Source organism: Cervus elaphus, chromosome 21, assembly GCF_910594005.1.
Source record: "Cervus elaphus chromosome 21, mCerEla1.1, whole genome shotgun sequence".
NCBI classification, from domain to species: Eukaryota; Metazoa; Chordata; class Mammalia; order Artiodactyla; family Cervidae; genus Cervus; species Cervus elaphus.
The window spans coordinates 6549668-6571459 of record NC_057835.1 but is presented as its reverse complement, the minus strand read 5'-3'; the positions used below and the strand labels follow the sequence as shown (position 1 = coordinate 6571459).

At 57.8% G+C, this 21792-nt stretch overlaps 1 protein-coding gene across 8 annotated transcripts in view; it reads right to left on the bottom strand.

Annotated features, from left to right (window-relative positions):
• Positions 1 to 21792, bottom strand: part of TSNARE1 (t-SNARE domain containing 1) — a 115009-nt gene that overhangs the window by 75955 nt on the left and 17262 nt on the right. For 7 of the 8 annotated variants that reach the window (XM_043879446.1, XM_043879452.1, XM_043879453.1 and 4 more), the window contains exons 2-3: positions 7110 to 7226; positions 298 to 447 (exon numbers count right to left, since the gene is read on the bottom strand). In XM_043879446.1, the coding sequence (XP_043735381.1) occupies positions 298 to 447; positions 7110 to 7197 (238 nt within the window). In that variant the 5' untranslated portion in view covers positions 7198 to 7226. The remainder of the gene's footprint in view (positions 1 to 297; positions 448 to 7109; positions 7227 to 21792) is intronic. The other variant, XM_043879449.1, reaches the window with a different exon arrangement.

The following is a 21792-nucleotide window of genomic DNA, read 5'->3' as shown; positions in this document are numbered from 1 at the left end:
GGGCCAGTCCTTGCCTCTCCTGCAGCGCCAGCCTCCTCCCTGGAGCCTGCAGGACCCTGATGGCCTGGCAACATCCCTGGTCCAGCCCCGCCATGCCATCAGCTGTCCTCAGGGAAGGAAAGGGCTAGTGCGGGTGAGGGTGGAGACGGGCCGGGACCCCTGCTCCAGCTCCCCAGCTTCCCCAGCCAAAGACCCTGGAAGTCCATTCCCCGCCCACTGACCCTCCCACCTTAGGGCTCGGCATCTCTGTGTGGCCATCCCTGGGACCCCCGAGACCCAGCATCCCAGCAGAAGTACCTCGCTTCCTGGCCCTTGGGCCTCTGGGAGTGCCAGCAGGCCCCAGGTCACCATCCCCGTCCTCACCCACACAGGGGTCCTGCAGGCTGCTCTCTGGCGATGGGCAGGGGAAATGGCGGATTCCGTACTCGGTCCAACACTTTGCGCACTCTACAGACAGCAAGGGACAGTCTCGGTTAAGCCCCCCTGCCCAGCTTGGGGCACCTCTGGTGGAGCAAGGCTCTCATGCAGGACAGCAGGTGCCCCGGGCCCTCTAAGCATCCACGCAAAGAGCTCCACTTGCTCAGACTCACCTCCTCCAGGAAGTCCTCCCTGACTGCCACACCCCCCAAACACCCCCTTTTTGCTGAAAGCCAGCACCATGTCCAGAACTTCAGATATTCTGACTCTTTCTCTGCACCCAGGTTTTTCTGAAAGGTGATTCCAAGCCAGTATGAAACTCCTTACAGCAGAGCCTCAGGTGTGGCCCCAAACCAGGCCAGGACTTTGACCAGTGCACAGCAGCATGCAAAAATGGAGAATAAGGCCTTGGGAATGTTCCTGGCAATTTGACATCTCCGCACCACCAGCATGGGACCATGCCACTGTATTTTATAAAATACATGGTATAAAATACATGGTATAAAATACATGGTATAAAATCATGGTAGCATGGGACCATGCCACTGTATTTTATAAAATACATGGTATAAAATACATGGTATAAAATCATGGTATATCGGAAGTGAAAATGAAAACAAAATCAGTTCCCTTGACACTCGCTGCCAAGCCAAGGAGCAATGGTGGGTCCCCAGGGAGGATACAGTTTCCTCTCTGATAATTTTCATTTATTCAGAAACACTTCCTGGACAGGTTTGCCAGAATTCCTGAGCCTGAAAACACGTGTTGTTAAGACAGATGGACACCTCGGGAACATAGCTCTTTGGGATCAAAAGAGGCAGTGGTGCCAGGCTGAGACCACACACCACAGCCCGGGCGCTGGAGCGGGGCGGGCACTGTCCAGAAGCCTGCCTTGGTGGAGACGTCTGACCACGTCAAGGGGCACGTGAGGTCCAGAGCTTCAGCACTGAGCTCCTGCAGCGGCAGCCTCTTTGCAGAAAAGGCCTCCGCGTGGAGCGTGTCTGCGGGTCCAGGACGGGCCCAGCTCTTGAGAGGGCAGGGCCTGACACGTCCCTCTTCCCCCGGGGCTTCTGGGAGAGCCTGCGGGCAGAGCCACCTCCCCAGACGCCCACCCAGGGTCCCCTGCAGGCAGACAGCCCGGCCCCGGGGACTGCTGCCCGGAGAGCACTGTGGAAGGAGGCGCAGCGGCCCAGGCCCCGCCATGGCATCACCACTGGCTTCGTGGGGAGCAGGGGGACCAGTGGCGCTCGATGCCCTCGCTACACTGGAGTCGGTCAGCACACGTCCAGACCCGGCCCACCTCCCCCCGATGCCCCACAAGGTCCCCAGACACCCGTGGAGGAGCCAGTCTGGTCTGCTCTCCAGAATCATGTGAACTCTGAACTCTGGGGGGACAATGTAAATGCAAATGCAGACAATTATTACAGAAAACAACAAAGATCATCTACCACCACACATCACGAGGGAAACACTATCAATACTCAGGGGTGAGGTCTCAGGCAAGGAGAAGCCCAGATGGGGGGTCGCCTGCCTCAATTGCCATGTCCGTCCATCATCCCACTGGGACGTGGACGGGCATCCGGCACTCTCCAAGGATCCGCAAGATGGCCTCATGCCCCGTCCCAGACCACGGCCCATCTCGCCACCTCCCTGAGCTGGGCAGCAATGGCATTTCTTCCTCACATCCCCTGCGGCGAACATCTCTGCCAGTATCCCTTGATAGTGCCCTAACAAAGAGGCATGGCTGGGCCGAGACAGAGGGAAGGAGGGGGTCTGGAGGAGGCAGGGAGCAGCGTGCCCTCCCCTGCAAGGGAGCCCACCCTCCACCCACTGCAGCCGAGCCACATGAGAAGGGCCAAGTTCATGTCCATCTCTACAGGTACCTTCTCACGGGCTGCAAGCCACCCCTCTCTCTTCAGACTTGGCCCATCTGTATACAGATCTGGGGGCTTTCCTTCCATTTATGTGAGTTCTTTACACGATAGTAACATCCCACTTGGCTTTCTGCTGCATTTGCGATGGGACTTTACAGCAAGAGCCCACCCTAAGCTCTGCATAATTAACTTTACGGTCCCCGAGTAACCCGTAACGCTCAGGGCTTGGCACGCGGCAGGCAGTCGCGATCACAGCTGCTCCCACCCCTGGGGTCTCAGCAGGGCCTCTCTGTCTTGCCTGGAGCCCCAGCCCGCCTCCCTGGCAGCCCTGCCAGTCACCCCCAGAATCACACCCAGCGCCCCAGAAGCAGCCCCAGTCTCAACAGCTGTCAGCAAATGCAGATGCTTTTCTGACAGAAATGCAATTAATGTAGAAATCAGTTTCAAAAGAGAACTAGGAAGAAATACACATGTTTGAAAACGAACTACAATTCTAAATAAATCCTGGGTTAAAGAAGAATTCACAAGGGAAATTAAATATTTACAACTAAACATTAATTTTAAAATGCTATGTATTTTTGAATTGTGAGATTCAACTAAAACCATGATTATTTGGACATTTATAATGGTAATGCTTTTATCAGAAATGAATAAAAACTGGATATGAATGATCTTAGGAGTTAGGAAAATGAAACAGCATCAACTCAAAGAAAGAAGGGGGAAAACAGTAAAAATGTGGGCAGAAAGAAATCCATCAGATTTTAAAAGAGCTTTTAATAGAGATTCAGAAAATCAAGTCAGCCCTTTGGAGGGGTTTATAAAACTGCCACAAGTCTGTCGATGTTGATGACAAAACAAGAAAATTGGGAGCAAAAATTAAACAACATTAGGAATAAAAGAGGGTGGGATCCAGGGGCCAAGGATGCTAGTGAAAAGATAGGCGCAGAGCTCAGCCTGTTAATTCGCTCCATCTCCCCCACACCAGAGCGGGGCCTAACCCCGTCCATTTCCTGGTGGTCGGGGCCCAGCTCGATCGCGGCAGAGCAGGCGGTTGGAACTAGGGCCGCTGCCCTCGTGGCCGCACCCCTGACCACACAGTGGCGCTGCCCGGGTCCCACCGGACAACACGTGGCTGTGTACCGTGCTACTTCAGTCAACGTGAACATTCAGAAAAGCAGACATGCATCCACAGAAACACAGCAAGCTGACCCAAGAAGAAGCAGAGAGCCTGGACAGCTGTTGCAGATGGCATGAGTAACGGGCAGTCCACAGAGGAGCTCCAGGCCCTCCAGGGGAGGCGGTTTTACAGCGAAATCCCAGACACCAGACAGGAGCAGCCTTGTTCTTCCAAAAACTGACAAAGAACACGATCACCGGGACTAAGATCCCACACGCTGCACGACACAGCCTTAAAAAAATATACTAATAATAGAGAAGGGAACACAATCACCAGGACTTCCCCGGCAGGCCAGTGGTTAGGACTCCGCGCCCCCAGTGCAGGGAGCACGGGTTCTCTCTCTGCTCAGGGGACTAAGATCCTACAAGCCACACAGTGCAGCCTGGAAAAAATAATAGAAAATAAAATAATAGTAACAATAATAATAATAATAGGAAATAAAATAACAATAATAGAAGGGAGGCCACAATCACTATTTCTACTCAGAGTTGAAATAGAGCTTCTGGTGGGCTCAGGACGGAAGGAAAAACACATAAAAGATAAAAGCATTGAAACAGAAGAGGTAAATACTGTCATTATTCATAAATGACACTGTCTGTACAGAAAACTCAAGACTCAACAAATTATTACAATTAATAAAAAGACTTCAGCAGCATGGCAGGACCTCTCGTCAGTGATGTTGTCAGTGGACAGAACTCAACTATGTTCCACAGGGAACAGCTGGCTTCTTTAAGAAATCAAATCCAGGGACAAAAAGAAAAAAGGAAAACTAAAAGGGGAGCATCCAGAGGCCTGGAAAGACTGAAAAGGCACCATCAACTGTGACGTGTGCCTCTTGTTGGGAGCCCAGACATGCCGCGTCTCTGCAGGGCTCCCAGGGCTCGCGGGTGGGAGGAAGCCCCAGCTGCATCTGGACGACATCTGGGCACGGAAAGGAGACCCGCCCTAAGATGGTCACACAGGAGGCACGCTGACGTCTGGGGAGAGGGGTCACGAGTGCGCAGGTGATGCTGGACCAGCCCCGGGCATGACCCCCGCCCCACGCCCAGTGCGCCAGTGCTGGGTTCACGACGCCACTGTGTCTACTTTTCTGTTTGGAATTTCCCACATTCAGAAAGTTAAAAAATAAGATGCAAATATTATGTAAAACCTGCACTTTCCTTCCTAGAACAACCAGTTGTGTGTGCATGCGTGCACCAGCAACACAGACTTAGAATGGGTACTATGCTCCACTAATGTGCATGCTAAGCCGCTTCAGTCATGTCCGACTCTTTGTGACCCTGTGGATAGGCTCCTCTGTCCATGGGGATTCTCCAGGCAGCAAGAATACTGGAAAGGGTTGCCATTTCCTTTTCTAGTGGATCTTCCCCACCCAAGGATTGAACCCACATCTCTGATGTTTCCTGCATTGGCATGCAGGTTTTTTACCACTAGCACCACCTGAGAAGCACCTGTCCCATTAATAATGGTACTATTTGCAAAAACAGCAAAAAAAAAAAAGTTTTCATTTTTGTTAAAACAACTTAATGAAAGTTATGTAAAATATTTATGGAGAAAATTACAAACTTTGTTGAAAGACACTAAAGACCCATCAACAGAGAGACCTACGGTCTCATGGGCAGAAGACTGGTGAAGATAGCACGGCTGAGTCTCACACGTTAACACAGGTAGGGACAGATCTCAGCCGAGTGACGGACGGGGGACTCTGAAATCCATTCAGCAACAAAGGCCAGAGTGCCTGGACGTGTCCACGGAAACACAGTGGAGCAACCTGCCCTGAACAGCATCTACGATTACAATAACTGCGAAAATCAGGCTGCGGCCTCGCACAGAAACAGAAGAACTGACCTAGAGAATCTGCATAGATAACACGTTTATCACAGAGCTGGCACTGCAGGTCTATAGAGAGGGAATTTTCAATCAAGGGCCCGGGGACAATTTGTTATAATAGAGAAAAGTAGTGTATTACACTCCACCCTCCCCATACATAAAAATCAATTCCAGGTGATTGCAAGACTTAAATATGAAAAACAAATTGTATAAGCTTCAGAGGAAGTAAAGGCAAAACCATTATCCTTGTGCTAGAATTTATTAAACAGAAGCACGCACATCTTGCAAGGAAGACTGATGAACACAGTGGTGCTGTAGTTAAAAACGTGCTCTCATCAGCAGCACCACGAGGAGAAGCCAGCATGGTGGACCTGCACGTCCAGAAGACACACGGAGACCCTGCCCATTGACGAGAGCAAGACAAACGGGAAGGGAAAACACACAGAGCGCACCTGAGACCCAAATGCCCAATGGCCACGGGAAAACTGACCCCACTAGATACCAGAGAAACATGAGCTAAAACCAGAAGACGCCATTCCAGTCCCACGGGCGGGCCACTGGTCAAGGCCGCTGCCCTTTGGCGCCGACAAGGCGGGGAGCAGGGCCAGGTCAGCACGACTGCCAGGCCCTGAGCTGCCCACCCCACTGCCACCCCCTCGCGGGGGCCGTCCCAACCACGCCAGCATCCGAGCTCCTCAGCACCAAACACAGGGCCCGAAACAGGCGCTCCGACGGCCTGTCACCGTGGGGCAGCCGTGCCTGCCACGGCCTCGCAGGTGACCGAGCGCCCAGAGCAGGGAGACGGGAGGGCCGCCAGGCAGACTGCCGTGACTGGGGGCAACACCGGCAAGTCGCAGGCTGATTCAACTGAGCAAAGTCAAGAGACACACATGCTCACAGGGTCTGTTCAAGGACAGGACACGGCAGCAAAACCTCGAGGACAAGCCGGGAAGCCACTGTCCACACACGGGGCGGGGAAGGCGGTGGGATCTGGCCCTGGGAGTCTGCTGCATCTCATTTCAGGGGAAGCTGCCATCCACACCCCAGGGCAGGGAAGGTGGTGGGATCGGCCCAGGAGTCTGCGTCTCATTTCAGGGGAAGCCGTCGTCCACACCCCGGGGCGGGGAAGGTGGTAGGATCGGCCCCGGGAGTCTGCGTCTCATTTCAGGGGAAGCCGCCGTCCACACCCCGGGGCGGGGAAGGCGGTGGGATCGGCCCTGGAGTCTGCGTCTCATTTCAAGTCTGTGAGCACACAGGCTCACACACTCACACTCGCTGAGTGTCAGGTCTGCCCGGGATCCCTAAGGACCTGAAGTCAGTTCCCCAGACATGGGTCCGGCAGAAAACCCCTCTGCAGGGGGACGGCAGCCGGGGGGCGAGCAGACCACAGAGCCAGCCCACAGGACAGGGCCCGGCACACAGAAACCAGAAGCAGACCCGCCCTGTGGAGCCCAGGCCACCGCCCGTCACCCAAGGCCCTCCGCTCCCTGGCCGTGCCCCACACGCAGCACCTGGTCCACATGGGCAGCCACGAGGCCGTCCGCCAAGCAGCCCAGCACCTGCAGACTCCGCGAGAGGCCGCAGACCCCTGGACCCGCCCCCAGGCAGGGCGGCATCTCCACTCTGCTCTCCCCGGGTGCTGGCCCAGTGCCAACAACCCCGGCCCGTCCAGGGCCAGGGTCACCCCCGATCCGGAGTCACAGGTAGGGCCCATCAGAAGGACAGAATCCTCCTATGGTTACCATGATTACCAGTGTACCACAGGGGAGACCTGCCCCTGGCTGACCCCAACACACCCACGCTGCCCTTACCTAGGGGCTGGTAGCCTTGTCGGGAGGGCCCCCCGAAAGGGCCGCGGCTCCCCAGGCCGCCACTGCCTGCGATGGATCCATAAGACATCTTCTCAGAGGACACAGGGCCGCACCTTCCTGCAGAGGAAACAAAACACAGATGGGGGAGAAGGGGAGGGGGTCAGAGCTGGAACGCAGGTTTCACTCCGGCTCCGCCCACCCCCCCAGGAGCCTGACTGCTGCAACCTCACCTTGCAAGTCAACAACTAACGTCTAAACACGGAAACAAGATCGAGCAGTAAAGAGCGACACGAGTGTGTCACTCAGAGTGTCAACAGCCTCCTAGAAGCACCCAATGCAGCCACGGGACGGGAGGCAGGAGGCTGGCAGGGGTGGGGGGACTTCTCCCTGAATAAACCAGGCAGCACTCCTTCTCTCTCTAAACTTTACGCATGGAAACTTTTAAAACATTAAAGCTTAATTTGCAAAATCCCAGTGCAATCCTCCTCCAGAAGGCTCGGCCTGGAAACACAGCTGCAGGGGTGTCTGCCTTGAGCTGACAAGACCCAGGGGGCCCCCAGCACTGTCCTGCGTGGCCACGAGACTCGGGGCAGGCGGGGACCAGGAGGACAGCCGTGCACCTGCCGTGCGCCAGGCACGCGTCCAGCGTGGGCAGGAGGGCTGGGCCCGGGGACCTGGCCGTGTGGGTGGCGAGGGCTCCCACGGGAGCTCTGAGAGACCCTGGGGGTCTGCACAGCCCTGGGGGTCGCGGCTCAAGCGGGAGCAGGGAGCAGGGGGCCAAGCCTCCGAGCCACGGCTTGGAGGAAGGGGTAGGGCAGCCCCGGGAAGACAGGAGGGGCACCACGTGTGAGGTATCCCTCGGCCACAGGTGGAGGCTGAGGGCAGCCCGAGGCACCTGCCGGGCCGAGAGTGCACCCTGCGCCTGGCCGCAGGTGGGCAGCTGGACGGGGCTGCGGGGACCAACCAACAGCACAGGCTGCCTGAGGGGCAGAAACAGGCCTAAGGCTGCCACTGACGTCCTGGTCTGAGATGGAGGGAAAGACCCCCAGCTTGCTCCCTCATCTAGCCTGCAGTCTCCCACGGCCTGTGCTTTTGCTCGGAGACTGGGAGATGGAGCCCACCCACCTCAGGGACCACAGAGCCAGCCCGGCTGGAGGATGCCCAGAGGGTGTCCTCCGCCTGCTGCCCAGGCCCCCCCTGGCAGGGCTCTGAGCCTCAAGGGTCTGGGCGCCCGTCCCCGGCGGGCCCATCCCCCGCCTGCGCCAGGCTGTGCCCTCAGCTTCCGTCTGCTGTTCCCGCCCACCCCGCACAGCCAGCTCACGGCTGACTTCTCCACCAGAGTGTCTTCACCGTGAGGGCGGGCAGCAGGCAGCCACTGCGGGAAGAGGAGAGCTGCTGGCAGCCCAGCAGGCGGGCGGAAGCTGCAGCAGGGCCAGGCCGGAGAGCCGGAGGATGCCCCTGGGCTGGGGCGCCCAGGAGGAGCCCCGGGCTGCCTCAAAACTGCCGGCCAGACTCCAGTGAGCAATGCCCACTCCCCAGGAGGCCTCCTCCAGAGCAGCTTCCGTGACCGCCCACCAGGGCAGCCAGCCTCCTCCACCTCAAGCCCCCAGCTCACGGTGGCGCCGGGCTGTACCCTGGACATCAGCCCCCCGCAACAGCCTGAAGGGAGCTGTCTGTCCCTGGACTGCCAAGATCCTGTCCCCTGGGCACCAGGGGAAGCAGGGGTGCCAGGGAACGCCCCAGCAACGCAGCTCTGCCCGCAAGACAAAGTCCCCAGGCCCTGGAGGAAGGAGCGGCCAGCCAACAGGACACCACAGGATGCCAGGCTGGAAGGGGCGCCCGGACACAGCTCAGGCTGGGGGCCGACGACCCGGCTCCAAGGACAGTGCTGCGGCCGCAGTAGGGCAGGCCCTGCCCGTGACCTCTGCCTGCTGCTCCCTCTCGCCGGCCTGGGGCTCACAGAGGCCAGGGGCCCCCCAAGACCAGGGCTGACTCTCCCAGCAGCAGACAGGGAGTGGTACTGTCTACACGGGGGGTCCCAGGATGGGCCCTGTCCCCGCACTACACTGGAGGGACCCCCAAGGATGGAGAGCAGGTCCCGGCGGGCCCAGTACGAGCCACTCTCATCTCTGGTCCCACTTCCTTCTCTGTAACCGCGGCAGCATGCCCACCCTCGGTGGGTCAGGGTGCCGTGTCAGAGACCTTCAGGAGCTGTCTGTGAGCCGGGGCCCCGCAGCGACGCTGGATAGCAGCAGCCCTGAGAGAGGCCGGAGCTGACCCAGAGCAGGAGGAGGGCACTGAGACCCCGCAGCCCCTCTGCAGGGGAGAGCTAACCTCCCCACGGGGCTGCACTGTGCCCAGCGTCTCGCTTCTGCTGCAGCCTCGGTGAGGTCCTCCCAGCGTGGTGACGGACACGACCACAGCAGCCATCCTCCCCGCCCCGGACGTCTCCAGCTTCAGCAGAGCACACGGTCACGTCCCCAGCCTGCCCCACCTGGCCGGGTGCCCCCATCCTGAGCCGGGACCCAGTCTCCCCTAATAGGAGGTATCAGGAAGGGAGCCCCAGAGAGAGTGGCAAGTCAAACAGGAGGAGGCATGTGGAGGAGGCCACCCTCAAGGCACGTGTCCTCACACTTGAGGGCCCCCGGCATGTCTGCTCCCACCTGAACACTCACAAGCCCCAGAGCGCCGACAGTGTGGGCTCCCAGCCTCCCTCAGGCCTTGTCCGACCCCACGTTGGCCGTGTCAGGGCCAGTGGTCCTAGACACATGGGAGGGAGGCCCAAGACCACCCAGTTCCAGAGGAACCCCGGGGGCCGGGTAAGGAGCGGACAGCTGCTGGGCCCCCAGGTCCGCAGAGGGAGGTGCGCCCAGCCTTCCTCCCGACCGAGCCCAAACCTCCCGCTGCCCTGGTCTGCACCCCCAGGAGCCTCAGCACCAGGCCAAAGGCGAGGGGCTGACGCACCCACTCGGGAGTCCCCTCCTCCAGAACCTCGGCTCCCACCCACACCCCGGCCGTGTCCCTGCCGACAGCCCTGGGAACCTCACCCTCATGGCCGAGCTCGGCCACAGCCCCCCAACTCCCACCCCACACCTCGGGGTCACCCCTCTTCCTCCTCAGGGTCTCCCCTCCCCGGCACACACAGCCCTGGTGGAGCCAGCTTCCAGGCACTGCAGGACCCAGGGTGTGGTGTGAGCTGCAGCCTGCTCGCTGTCACGGCCCAGCCCCCCCAGACATGGCCATCCTTCCTCCAGCCACAGGCCAGGCCTGGAAACACAGACATGGGGCCAGGCTGTGGGGCTGAGACGGCAGGTCCGTCAGTCTGACTCCAAGGGATGCGACTCTCCTGTGTGGTAAAGTCTCTGCAATTCACTGAATCCACACAGGCAGAGGCGTCAGGACAACAGGACTAAACACCTGACCTGGGCCAAGAGTGGCCGCATGCCTTGCCAGGCCCGCTCTGTGTGAGGCATGTCGGGGGGCTCCCTGGAGGAGGCAGGCCTGGGGAGGAAGAGGCTCTGCGGGCCACCAGAGGGAGAACCGGCCAGGGCCTGCCCCCCACCCAGATGCCCTCCACTCACCTGGTCCCACGCCTACTGGCGGGGAGGCTGCTGGGGAGCCCTGCCCTGGTTGTATTCTGTGCTCTGCTCTACCCAAGCCAGCTGCGCGGCTCCAGGGAGGCAGGAGGCCCCCGGGCTGCATTGCTTAGAGACCGAAGCGCTGCCCTGGGGAGGACGAAGCAGGAGCAACACCAATGCCCAGTCCCGCCCACACCTCTCCAGGGGCAGGCCCAGTGGCCCAGGCTGCTAGTTACTAAGGGCCTGCAGGACACCGTCAACCACCCCACACCAGAGCCCTCCCTGGGCTAGACCCACGCCTCCCTCCACTGACTGCTACCCTCAGGCCTGCCAGAGTGGCTTCAGATGGGAGTATTCTGGAGCCAAGCAGCTGGGAGACCCTAGGATGAAGAGCAGGACGTCGCCGGAGACCAGGCTGCCCAGCACACCAGGCCCCACGCCTGCTGTGTCCTGGGGGGAAGACGTCCGGGCCACGGGGCCTCAGTTGCAGCACGTGGGATCCTCAACCTTCACTGCGACATGTGGGATCTAGTTCCCTGATCAGGGATTCAACCCGGGCCCCCTACATTGGGAGTACAGAGTCTTAGCCACTGGACCACCAGGGAAGTCCCTGAGACCTAATTTTTAAAATGAGAAAACTGAACTCAGGGGGGCGCAGCGACTCACCCGCAGTCTCAGAGGCAGATGGGTGGAAGTCAAGGCACCTCCCTGCGTGGCTGCAGTGCTCCCCACGCCTGCCCCAGTGCTCTCTGCCCACGGCCACACCTCCCGCAGCACCGGCCCCCCGCCCCCCGCGAGCACCCGCCCCACCCCCTGGAGCTGGCAGGCTGCATGTGGACACAGTCTGCACCGCGCACAGACATGTGTGGGCCACTTGCTCACACAGCTGTGAGTGTGACGATCACCCTCCCAGCCTCGTCCCCTAAGACGGTGTCAAGCTCCAGAGCAACAGGAGCACACGTTTCTCAGTTACGAAACACCGTTCTTCACAGACAGGAATTAAGACTACTTGGAGAAACGGCTGGGATTTCTGGACTACTGGAGAAATCCCAGGACTGGGACAGAGAGAATAAAAGATAAGCCTAGATCTTTCTGTTACGAAAGAGCAAGGAAGTGATCAAAGCAAGGGGGCCATCGCCAAAGGACACAGAGGCCAGCCCGAAAGGCCACCTTCCGCTGGGCAAATCTGGGGCCATCTGAGCATGAAAAAAGACGATGGTAATAAAAGATTATAACTTTTATTTAGATAGCCTCTAAAAAACATCTATCGTTTGTTGATTTATCTGGCTGAGCCAGGTCTTGGTGGCAGCAGGGGGGTCTTCCATCTTCACTGTGGTCATTTTCTGACTGGGGTGGAACCCAGGCCACCTGCATTGGGAGCTCAGTCTTAGCCACTGGGCCCCCAGGCAAGTCCCTATTATATCCTTGTAAAAAGAAGTAAAGTGAAAGTCCATGAGTCCACGTGGTTGTAAACACACACGAGGAAAAAGGAAAAAGCTCTTCGTCAAAGCAGACGCTGACAACTAGGAAAGAAGGATGGAATTAGCAGCATCCTTACGAGGACAGATTCATACGGAAAACCCCAGTCACCAGAGCAACACAGGAGAGGACAGGTCAAGGAATGATAGTAACTCATTCAGGCAAGAACGTCTAGCGGTCCTGAGAACCAGCGGGTCTGAGTCCCATAAATGGCAGGATATCCACACAGTCTCAAAGAACCTTCCCCAAGAAACTAATTAACAGTGCAGGGGGAACAACTCTGCAGAGGAGAAACTTCACGGACGTCAGCTTAACCCCAGGACCTGGGTCACACGGTGGGGGACAGATCAGACCTCATGTGCCCCTGCCGCCAGACACCAAGGAGGACACGGCAGCCTCTCCAGGTCCTCCTGCCAAAAACGAAGGACTGCGGGGACAAGAGACACGTCCGGCTGAGCAACGGCCCGCAGAACAGCTGACCTGCAGCCTTCTCCCATGTCCACGTCGCAGACAGAGAGAGACAGAGGACCTGACCGTCCAGGTTCAAGAAGGCCAAGGAGACGGCACCCCCAAAACCAAAAGGGATCCTGGATTTCATTCTGCGGAGAAACGTGTCACTGGGCTCACTCACAAGGTCTCTCCCGGGAGCACCAGTAAGACCCTCAGGCCAGAGCACTGGCCGGTGTTGATGTCCTGCCATTGACACCAGCCCTGGGGTTACATAAGGGAGTCTGCATCTGGGGGTCAAGGAGCATCATGTCTGCAGCTCGCCGAGGGGTCCAGAGGAACACACGACGTGAACATGAACACGAGGAGGGGAGGAAGTAAACACAGGAAAACAGTCACACGTGCAGAACCTGGTGCAACAGAGGCTTCCTGCTAACATGGTGACTGTCCTTAAACCAGAATTACTATGTCCAGGAGTTTTAAGTTCAAAACAAACTAATAACTCTAATAGAATATTTTTTAATCCTAGGAATATAATCAAGAAAGGTGCAAGTTCTGTATACTGAAAACTCAAAACGAACATTATTAAAAGGAAGTAAAGAAACTGTAAATGAATGAGGGGCCACAGCAAGCTCCTGGGGGGACACCAGGACCCTACGGCTACAGGAACCAGCTCTAACATGCTGGCACTGGCAGTGAAATAACAAACACAAATGTTTAAAATATTTTCTGAGACTAAGAAGCTCCTTCCATCTAAAAAACAATCTATTAGACAACTCTTGGAGGAAGAAAAAAAAATTAAACTGAAGAAATTCTTTAAAAAAACAGTAAAAATATCACCTATGAAAATCAACAGGGTAAGTTTAAAGCAGTTACCAGACAAAAAGTCAAACTGCTCAACATTTCATGCATTTAAAAAAAAGGAATCAAATGGACTTCATTCTTAAAAGGTTGGAAAAGAACAAAAAAGTCAAAAGTAACCACAAGGAAAGAATATAAACAAAAGTTAATAATATTAATGAGGCAGGAAACAGAAAAACAACAAAACTAATTCACAAATTAAAATCCTGTTTTCCATGAAGTACTAACGAAAAAGACGGCCAAGAGCTAACTCAGTCAAGAAAAGAGGGAAGAAGCCCCAAATACACAGTATCAGAAATTAAAAGGGAGGATCACTGAAACAAAAGCATCAAGAACTCATTAAGGCTCTGCTTCAAACCTCTATACACATAAACTGTAAAACGGGATGGATAATACCTGAGGAAAACGAAGCTCACCAGAAGCGATCCCTGGAGACAGAAAGCTTCAACAGACAGATCTGGATAAAAGAAACAGGAAGTTTTCATAAAAACCACCCAACAAAACGCCAGGACCAGATGGTTTTGCGGGGGGATCCTGCCACGTTTCCAAAGCCGAGTATTTCCAGAGCTCCGTAAATCACTCCAGGGTGCGGACGGAGCAGGGTAGCTCCGGACCCTCATATGAGGCACATACAGTAATACTGACAGAGAAACCTGATGAACGCAGTGCGACAAAAGGGAAAGTCACACAGCAGCGCCGGCCACGCGTGAGCGGCCAGACGCTGAACACCAAGGAACAGAACTCAGTCCTGACCTGCTCATCTTTCTGGGGATGTGGGGCGCGTCCGGCCTTAGGAACCCATTAACGCGACAGCACATCCACCCAAAAAGGCTACAAGTTTCCCCACGGACGCTATGAACAGCATCAACAGAGTTCCTGACAAGACAATCAAAAATATTTCTTAAAATGGTAAACACCCATTAATCCTGAAACAAGCATTTGCTCCGTGGGAAACGGAAGTGGGGACTAACGCTCGCTACCAACGGCAGGATGGCGACGGAAACGCAGACACAGGTTAAAGCTCCCAGAAGTAAGAAGCTGGGCAAAGCAGCAGCATGCAAACTCACCGCTGGGGAGCCCCGGCCTCCACGCACACACCCGGCTGGAGAACCCCAGTCCCCAGAGCAACCCGAGCGAGGACAGGCCCAGGAACGAGGGCCACATGGGGCGGCGGTCTCTCCAACGACCGAGGCGGAGCGGGTCGCGGGGACAGCATCCCGTCCTCGGACAGGACGGCACTGCTCACAGAGACGCCGTGCTGCCCTCCAGTAAACACCAGCCAGCCAAGGGCGTCCGCATGGGAAGGTGCCGAGCCAGCAAGCAGACAAGCAGCACTGCGCCCTCCAGACTTGAAAAGCCCAGAGAAGGCAGGGCCGCCGCTGCGACGACACGGTGACTCTGGGACCGTCATGCCGACTGAGGGGAGCCGGACGTTTCTGTGAAACGCCCACGACGGGCAGGTCCGCAGAAATGGGACACGGACAGGCGACTGCTCGTGGGGCTGGGGCTTGGTCCAGCGTGACCAGAGGTCCGGGCTCTGCTGGCAGTGATGGATGGTCACCCTGTGAGGACCCTGAAAACCACTGGAGCGCACATATCAGGGCATGATCTGTAGGGTACGTGAGCTCTATCTCAACAACGTGATCGTAACACATGCTAGAAAGTCTCTACAGTTAAAACCGGGCAGGAAAACACAGAACAATGGAATAAAAAAGTAAGTCTAAAATGAGACCCACATACGTATGGACACTTAGGATAGAATTTTTAATAAACGGTGCTGGGATATCTGGTTAGGCTCATGGGAAAAAAGTGGTTCATGCCTAACATAATAAGAAGAGCCTGCGTCAAAGCAGAACAGTCACCCAAGTGAGAGAGAAAACAGTCTGAGAAAAGACAAGCTCCCTTGAACCTGCGTGCAGGGATGGTTTCCTGGGGAGAACTGAGTCAAACGGTGTAAAACGAGAGACGCTCACGTGCCCACTGCCCCGTCCAAGCCCCCTCACCTGGTCTCCTCCTCCAGGAACGAGGCCCCCCGTGACACTGGCTCCCACGGGTATGGGAGGTAGAAGGTGGGGGGGGGGGTGCTCCCGCCTGTCCCAGGTCAAAGGGGCACATTGGCACCAAGGCCACTGGCAGTCTGGGTCCATCCCTGCTCCTCCAGGCAGCTCTCCCCGCCCCACATCCGGACCCCAGCGTTTCCCCAGAGCCCCCTCCCTCACCAGTCTACTAAGACCTCTCCTTCTCTGGGATGCAGAGAAAAGGCCGGCAGGCCCCCAGGACTGGGCAGGGGTATGCAGACCAGGCTGGGGACTGAGCAGGACTTCCCTGGGGAAGGAAACCATCTGGTCTTTGAAGGAGCCGCAGGGCACAGACCCAAGGCCCTGGGAGCTGGCTCAGGCCAGGCACAGACACCTTCAAAGGACAGCTGGGCGGTCTCAAAGGCCTGTGAGTGCACGGCCTGGCCCTGCCGAGCTCACACCGATGGGAGAGCGGACATACACCCCACCCACCAGGGAGGCGGCAGACAGCCTGACTCCACCCCAACCCCTCACCGCCAACTTGCCTGAGAAACCAGAACACAGCCCCGAAGACAATTCAGCACTGCATCCTCCAGGGCGGCCTCGGGGCTCCAGCTGCACTGGCCCTCGCCCGCCCCCAGGACCTGCCCCAGGCCACTGCAGGAGCCTGGGCGGGTGAGAGGTGGGGAACCCTGAGGGTGGGGACCCCAAGACCACCAGGCAGCAGAGGGGCACTGACCCGGCCAGGAGGAGAGGCCCTCCCCCACCACACAGGGAGGGGCCCCAGGCCTGCGCTCCTGACCACAGGCTGGACAAGGGGAAGCTGGGCGGAGCCCAGGACGGGCGGGGAGAGGACAGCCCCCGGGCCCGCCAGGCTCCAGAGTCCAAGAACCTGGGCTGAGCCCACAGCTGTCGTAACCCAGCAGGGACCACGACCTGCCCAGATGGAGACAGAGGGAGGCTGGAGACAGAAGGGAGAGGAGGGAGGAACACGACCCCAGGAGAAGGTAAAGCAGCCGGGACGCGCCGCCCAGCCACCCCTGCTCGTGTGAAGGCACGGCCTGCACGAGACTCTCCACACAGACTTCAGGGACCCGGAACGCTGGAGCTCAGTCACTGGGGACTCGGCTCCGAGCACGTCACTTAGGAGTGGGAACTCCATGGATTACAGGCCCCTGGAGGGTTCTCGCTGATGAAAACGCCTGAAACGGAGGGAGGACCTGAGACGGAGGCGGGCGGCAGGGCAGGGAGGGACCTGGCAGCGGGGAAGGCTGTGCCCAGGCGGGCTGTGAGGGTCCCCGAGGCTCGCCACCCCCCAACAGACTGCTCAGCAAGACAGAGTCACGCAGGACAGAAGCTTCAGGTGCCCAAACACCCATAGCTTGCGGTCCCCGGCCCCCAGGGACGTGACAGGCTGAGTGGGGAGACGCCGCCCAAAGTCACAGCACGGGGACTTCCCTGGTGGTCCAGAGGTTAAAACTCGGGGCTCCCGCTGCAGGAGGCCCGGGTTCCATTCCTGGTGAGGAAATCCGCACATGGGTGGCACAGCCAAAAAAAAAAAAAAAAATCACAGCACAGTCGGAGTTCCTCCCGCCACCCCCGAGAGCACGCCCTGTGCCCCCAGGGTCCCCTCAGGATGGACTGGGGCTAGCGCCCCAGGAGAGCATAGAGGCAGGGCTGCAGCAGCCCCGGCAACCCACGCTCTGCACCCACCCGAGAGCTCTGCGCTGAGCAATCAGACAGGAAGCTCTCGGGAAGCTAGAAACACTACCAAATAAAAAACACAAATCCAGAAACAACCAGAAGAGCCAGCAATAAAGAATTAAACACATCGCGTTAGGTATCTAAATAGAGTATGACGCAGAAAACTTAAACAGTGTTAAAAGCATATACTCAGTTGTGGGGGACATGCTCACACACGACACTAAGGTGAAAAATGAGACCAGAAAAACACAGGACACACAGTTACCCTGAGGGGCGTGTGTCCTGGCCGTGGGGACAGAGGACCCGCCACTAGGCTTCTTGTAAGGACACACCTACCCCCGCCCGAGTCACCCCACTCCTGGGCACCTGGTCATCATCACCCATTCCTGAAGGCAGCCCAGACACACCCCAAGAAGGAAGGGGACACACTGGAGTCCTCCGACTGCTCGGGCTGCTCACGTGACACACAGGACATGCAGGACCCACACATGGAGCACGAGAAGCAGGACAGAGCCCAGCAGGTGACGGCGTTTATGCACAGCAGAAGGGACACGAGGCACCTGGGGGGTCACGTCCAACCCAGCCGCACACACGCACGGCCCAGAGATGACAAAACGCTCAACAGGGCCTCGAAACACCACAGGGGAAGGGGGGAAGCTGCCACGGAGGAGCACGCAGACAGATACCATCCACGGGAGACAAATCCACAGTCGTCAGATGAGGCCCGGTCACAGGAGATCAGAGGTGGGAACGGCAAGTGGTTGCTGGGGTACAGGGTTTCTGTGCAGGTGCGACAAAGTTCTGGAATCAGGTGGTGATGGGCGCACACCATCAAGAACGGACATCGCTAAAGTACACTCTGTTAACGTGTAAGACGGCACGTGAGTCCCATCGCAGAGCTGCCCAGAGTGGGCGGTGGATCACAGGAGGCTGCGGACGAACTGCCTTGCTGCGGGCTGGGGCCTCCCAAGCTCTCTGCCAGGTCCACGTCACTTTTATGATCAGGAGAAGGAAAGATAAACGTGGTCCTTGAGCCCAGCAAACACACGCGCTAGCACTGCTGGTCCTGGCGCATGAGCCAGCAGGGAGCACGCCACCAGGCCGGGGCAGCATGCGGCCGCAGTCGCCACTGTGCCCAGGCTGGATGAGCGCACAGCAGACCCTCAGGCAGTTTGCCGGCATATGGACCCATGGCACGCCATGCCATGCCCGGCCACCTGGGGCCATGGGAGCTGCCCGGCGACACCCACGTCTGCAGAGCACATGGCCAGGAGCCTGCCCGGGAAGCCTCGGCAAACGGGCACAGACACTTGCTTTCAGGTCACTTTGTTAATTTCTGCAGCCTGGTGCAGGCTGAAGGCCCAGCCGTCCACACATGGGTGTTCGTCTCCAGCCAACCCCAGCCTGGCTCGGGAGGAACCCAGGCTGACCCCCGACCCGGCTGCAGCTGGATCCGGCCACGGCACCCAGTGGCCCCTGATCCTGGCCACGGACCAGCCTGCACCCTGGGAGTCCCCGGCTCATCACCTCCTAGCTAAGAGAACTTGCACGTCCTGGCACCTGTGACAAGGAGACCAGGCCACAGACCTACTTCTGCATGTGGCTGAGTTAACTCCTGGAAGCGCTTCAGCTGCACAGGCGTGCTCACTGCTCCATCCACGTTCCAGCCCTGCAGCACCCACCGCTGACAGGAGACCCTGAGACCCAGAGCCAGCCGGGCCACCTCTCCCCACACGCACACACCTGGGCCAGACCCCGAGGGCCCCACGCACGTGTGCCTGTGTGTGCAGAGGCAGAGGACGGGCCGGGGGCTGCAGTGACACGCAGTGGAGTGTTGCTATAGCAACTTGGATTCCATGTCAAACAGAGCGCCAGCCAGGCGCCCCAGGCACCCCGAGAACGGTGCCCAGAACAGCCACAGAGAAGCAGGGATTGCTGACAGCACCAAGGGGTGGCTGGGATGCTGGGCACACAAGCCCTTCCCCTGCCCCACCTGCCACGCCGCCCCCACCCCAGCCCCTCCTCCCGCCCTCCCCGGAAAGGCCACAGGAGGCCCGGCTTCAGGGCCTGGCTCTGCCCACCGCCCTGCTGCCTGCCCGTCAGCCGAGCCCTCGCCCAGGATGGCGGCGGGCAAGGAGCACGGAGACCAGGCCTGAGTCACGAGGGTGGGGGCGGCAGCCCACGGCACAGCTGCAGCGGCCGGGAGTCATGCCCCCCACAGACCCCAGACTTCCAGGGGAGGCATGGGGGTGAAGGAGGGAGCTGGGGGCCCCGTTCTCTCGGGCAGGGCCCACTCGGGAGGGGAGCCAGCCCGCTTTCTGGAGACAAGCCCCCAGCAGGCCCGGGACTCGCAGCCTGCAGCCACCACATCATTTAACCGTGGGGAAGGAGCCTTTGCTGTTACACGTCACAGACAGGAGACTGAGGCTCAGGCAGGTTAGGAACCTGCCCAGGAAGCCCAGATGACCTGAGACAAGGTGGGATCCATACCCAGGTCTGTCTCCAGACAAAGCCTGTGCTGCACCGCCCCTCTACTTGGCCGTGGCAGTGGACACACCAGACTGGAGCTTAGGACATGCCTGGTGTCTCAGCCCAGCTCCTCCAGCAGAGGCCAGCGGCACAAGGACAGCCAAGGTCATCTGACGAGACAGCCGAAGCCCCAGCACCCTCCCCAGTCCTTCGTGGGGAGCCACAGGGTGGAGGGGCAACCGATCCCGGCCCAGCGTCCTGACAACAGGCCTGCTGAGGGCACCGCCGGCTGCAGGGAAACGGGGCAGGCACACACCTGCAACCTCAACCCCAATGGCAGAGGCTTCATGCTCCTTCTCCCTGTGGGGAGGGAGGAGACCCTCACCGTCCCCAGCGAAGACAGGCACACAATCGCCAAGTTCATGGAAGGCCCCCGGTGTGGGAAGGCTGGGGCCCCATGGGGAAGCCCCCACCGCTCAGAGGGAGCGGGGAGGCGTGGGCTCAGTGTGCTGGGAGCTGGGCATGCTTCTGGAAGCACCGTCACCACCATCACTGCCAAAGTGCCCGGGGGGCGGCTCCCTCCCAGCCTCACCCACCCTCAGGAGCAGCACCAAAAGCAGCGTGACTGGACAGTGTCACCCCCACCCTGACAGCCAGGAAACTCCCGCCCTCCCCTACCCCTCAGCGCCCCTTCACGAAGCAGGGTGTCCTCCATGAGCCGCCAGCTCCACGGCAACCCCCAGGTCACAGCCACCCCTTCCTCACAGACAACAGGACGAAGCCATGCTGAGGAGACAGGCTGGGAGACAGCTTGCGGTCTGTCTGCACTTTCACGGGAGTAACTTCAGCAACTTAACTGGCTGAGGAGGACAAGACCCCTCCCACAGGAGGGGTGGGGGGCAATAGGAAGGTGGGGGTCCCCCTTTTTGCAGACGGCAAAGGCAAATCACAAGTGTCACTGCCCAGAGTGACAGGCAAGCGGCGTGGGCTGGGCCCCCAAACCCACGCTCTGTGCCCAGGAGCTGAAAGTGCTGACCCAGCTGGAGGAGCCCCTGGGGAAAGGAGAGCTTGCCCTCAACCCCTAACCCACAGCAACTCCCTGCAACCCCTCCCCTGGCAGGCCGGTGGCTCCCGCCCTGCCCCACGGCCTGCAGGGAGGCAGCGTCCATGGGCAGGATGGGCCAGCAGGACCGAGGCACCGCCCGTGGAGCTGTCCGTGGTGCTGAGCACAACGGGCCCAGAGACAGTCCGGCTGGCCCTCAATTAATGTCAGTTAAAGTCAATTAAAGTCAATGATAATGTCAAATAATAGAAGAAGAAAGACTAGAGATCTCTTCAAGAAAATTGGAGATATCAAGGGAATATTTCATGCAAGGATGGGCATGATAAATGACAGAAACAGTAAGGACCTAACAGAAGGAGAAGGGATTAAGAAGAGGTGGCAAGAATACACAGAAGAACTATACCAAAAAAAAGTTTTAATGACCAGGATAACCATGATGGTGTGGTCACTAATCTAGAGCCAGATATCCTGAAGTGTGAAGTCAAGTGAGTCTTAGGAAGCATTGCTGTGAACAAATCTAGTGGAGATGATGGAATTCCAACTGAGCTATTTAAAATCCTAAAATACGATGCTACTAAAGTGCTGCACTCCATAGGTCAGCAAATTTGGAAGACTCTGCAGTGGCCAAAGAACTGGAAGAGGTCAGTTTTCATTCCAATCCCAAAGAACAGCAATGCCAAAGAATGCTCAAACTACCACACAATTGTGCTCATTTTGCATGCTAGTAGGTTATGCTCAAAATCCTTCAAGCTAGGCTTCAGCAGTATGGTACACGAACCAAGAACTTTCAGATGTACAAGCTGGGTTTAGAAAAGGCACAGGAACCAGAGATCAAATTGCCAACATTCGCTGGATCATAGAGAAAGCAAGGGAATTCCAAAAAAGTACTTCTGCTTCATTGACTACGTAAAAGCCTTTGGTCTGGATCACAACAAACTGTGGAAATTCTTAAAGAGATAGGAATACCAAACCACCTTACCTGTCCCCTGAGAAATCTGAATGCAGGAGAAGAAGCAACAGTTAAAACCTTACATGGAACAACTGACTGGTTTAAAATTGGGAAA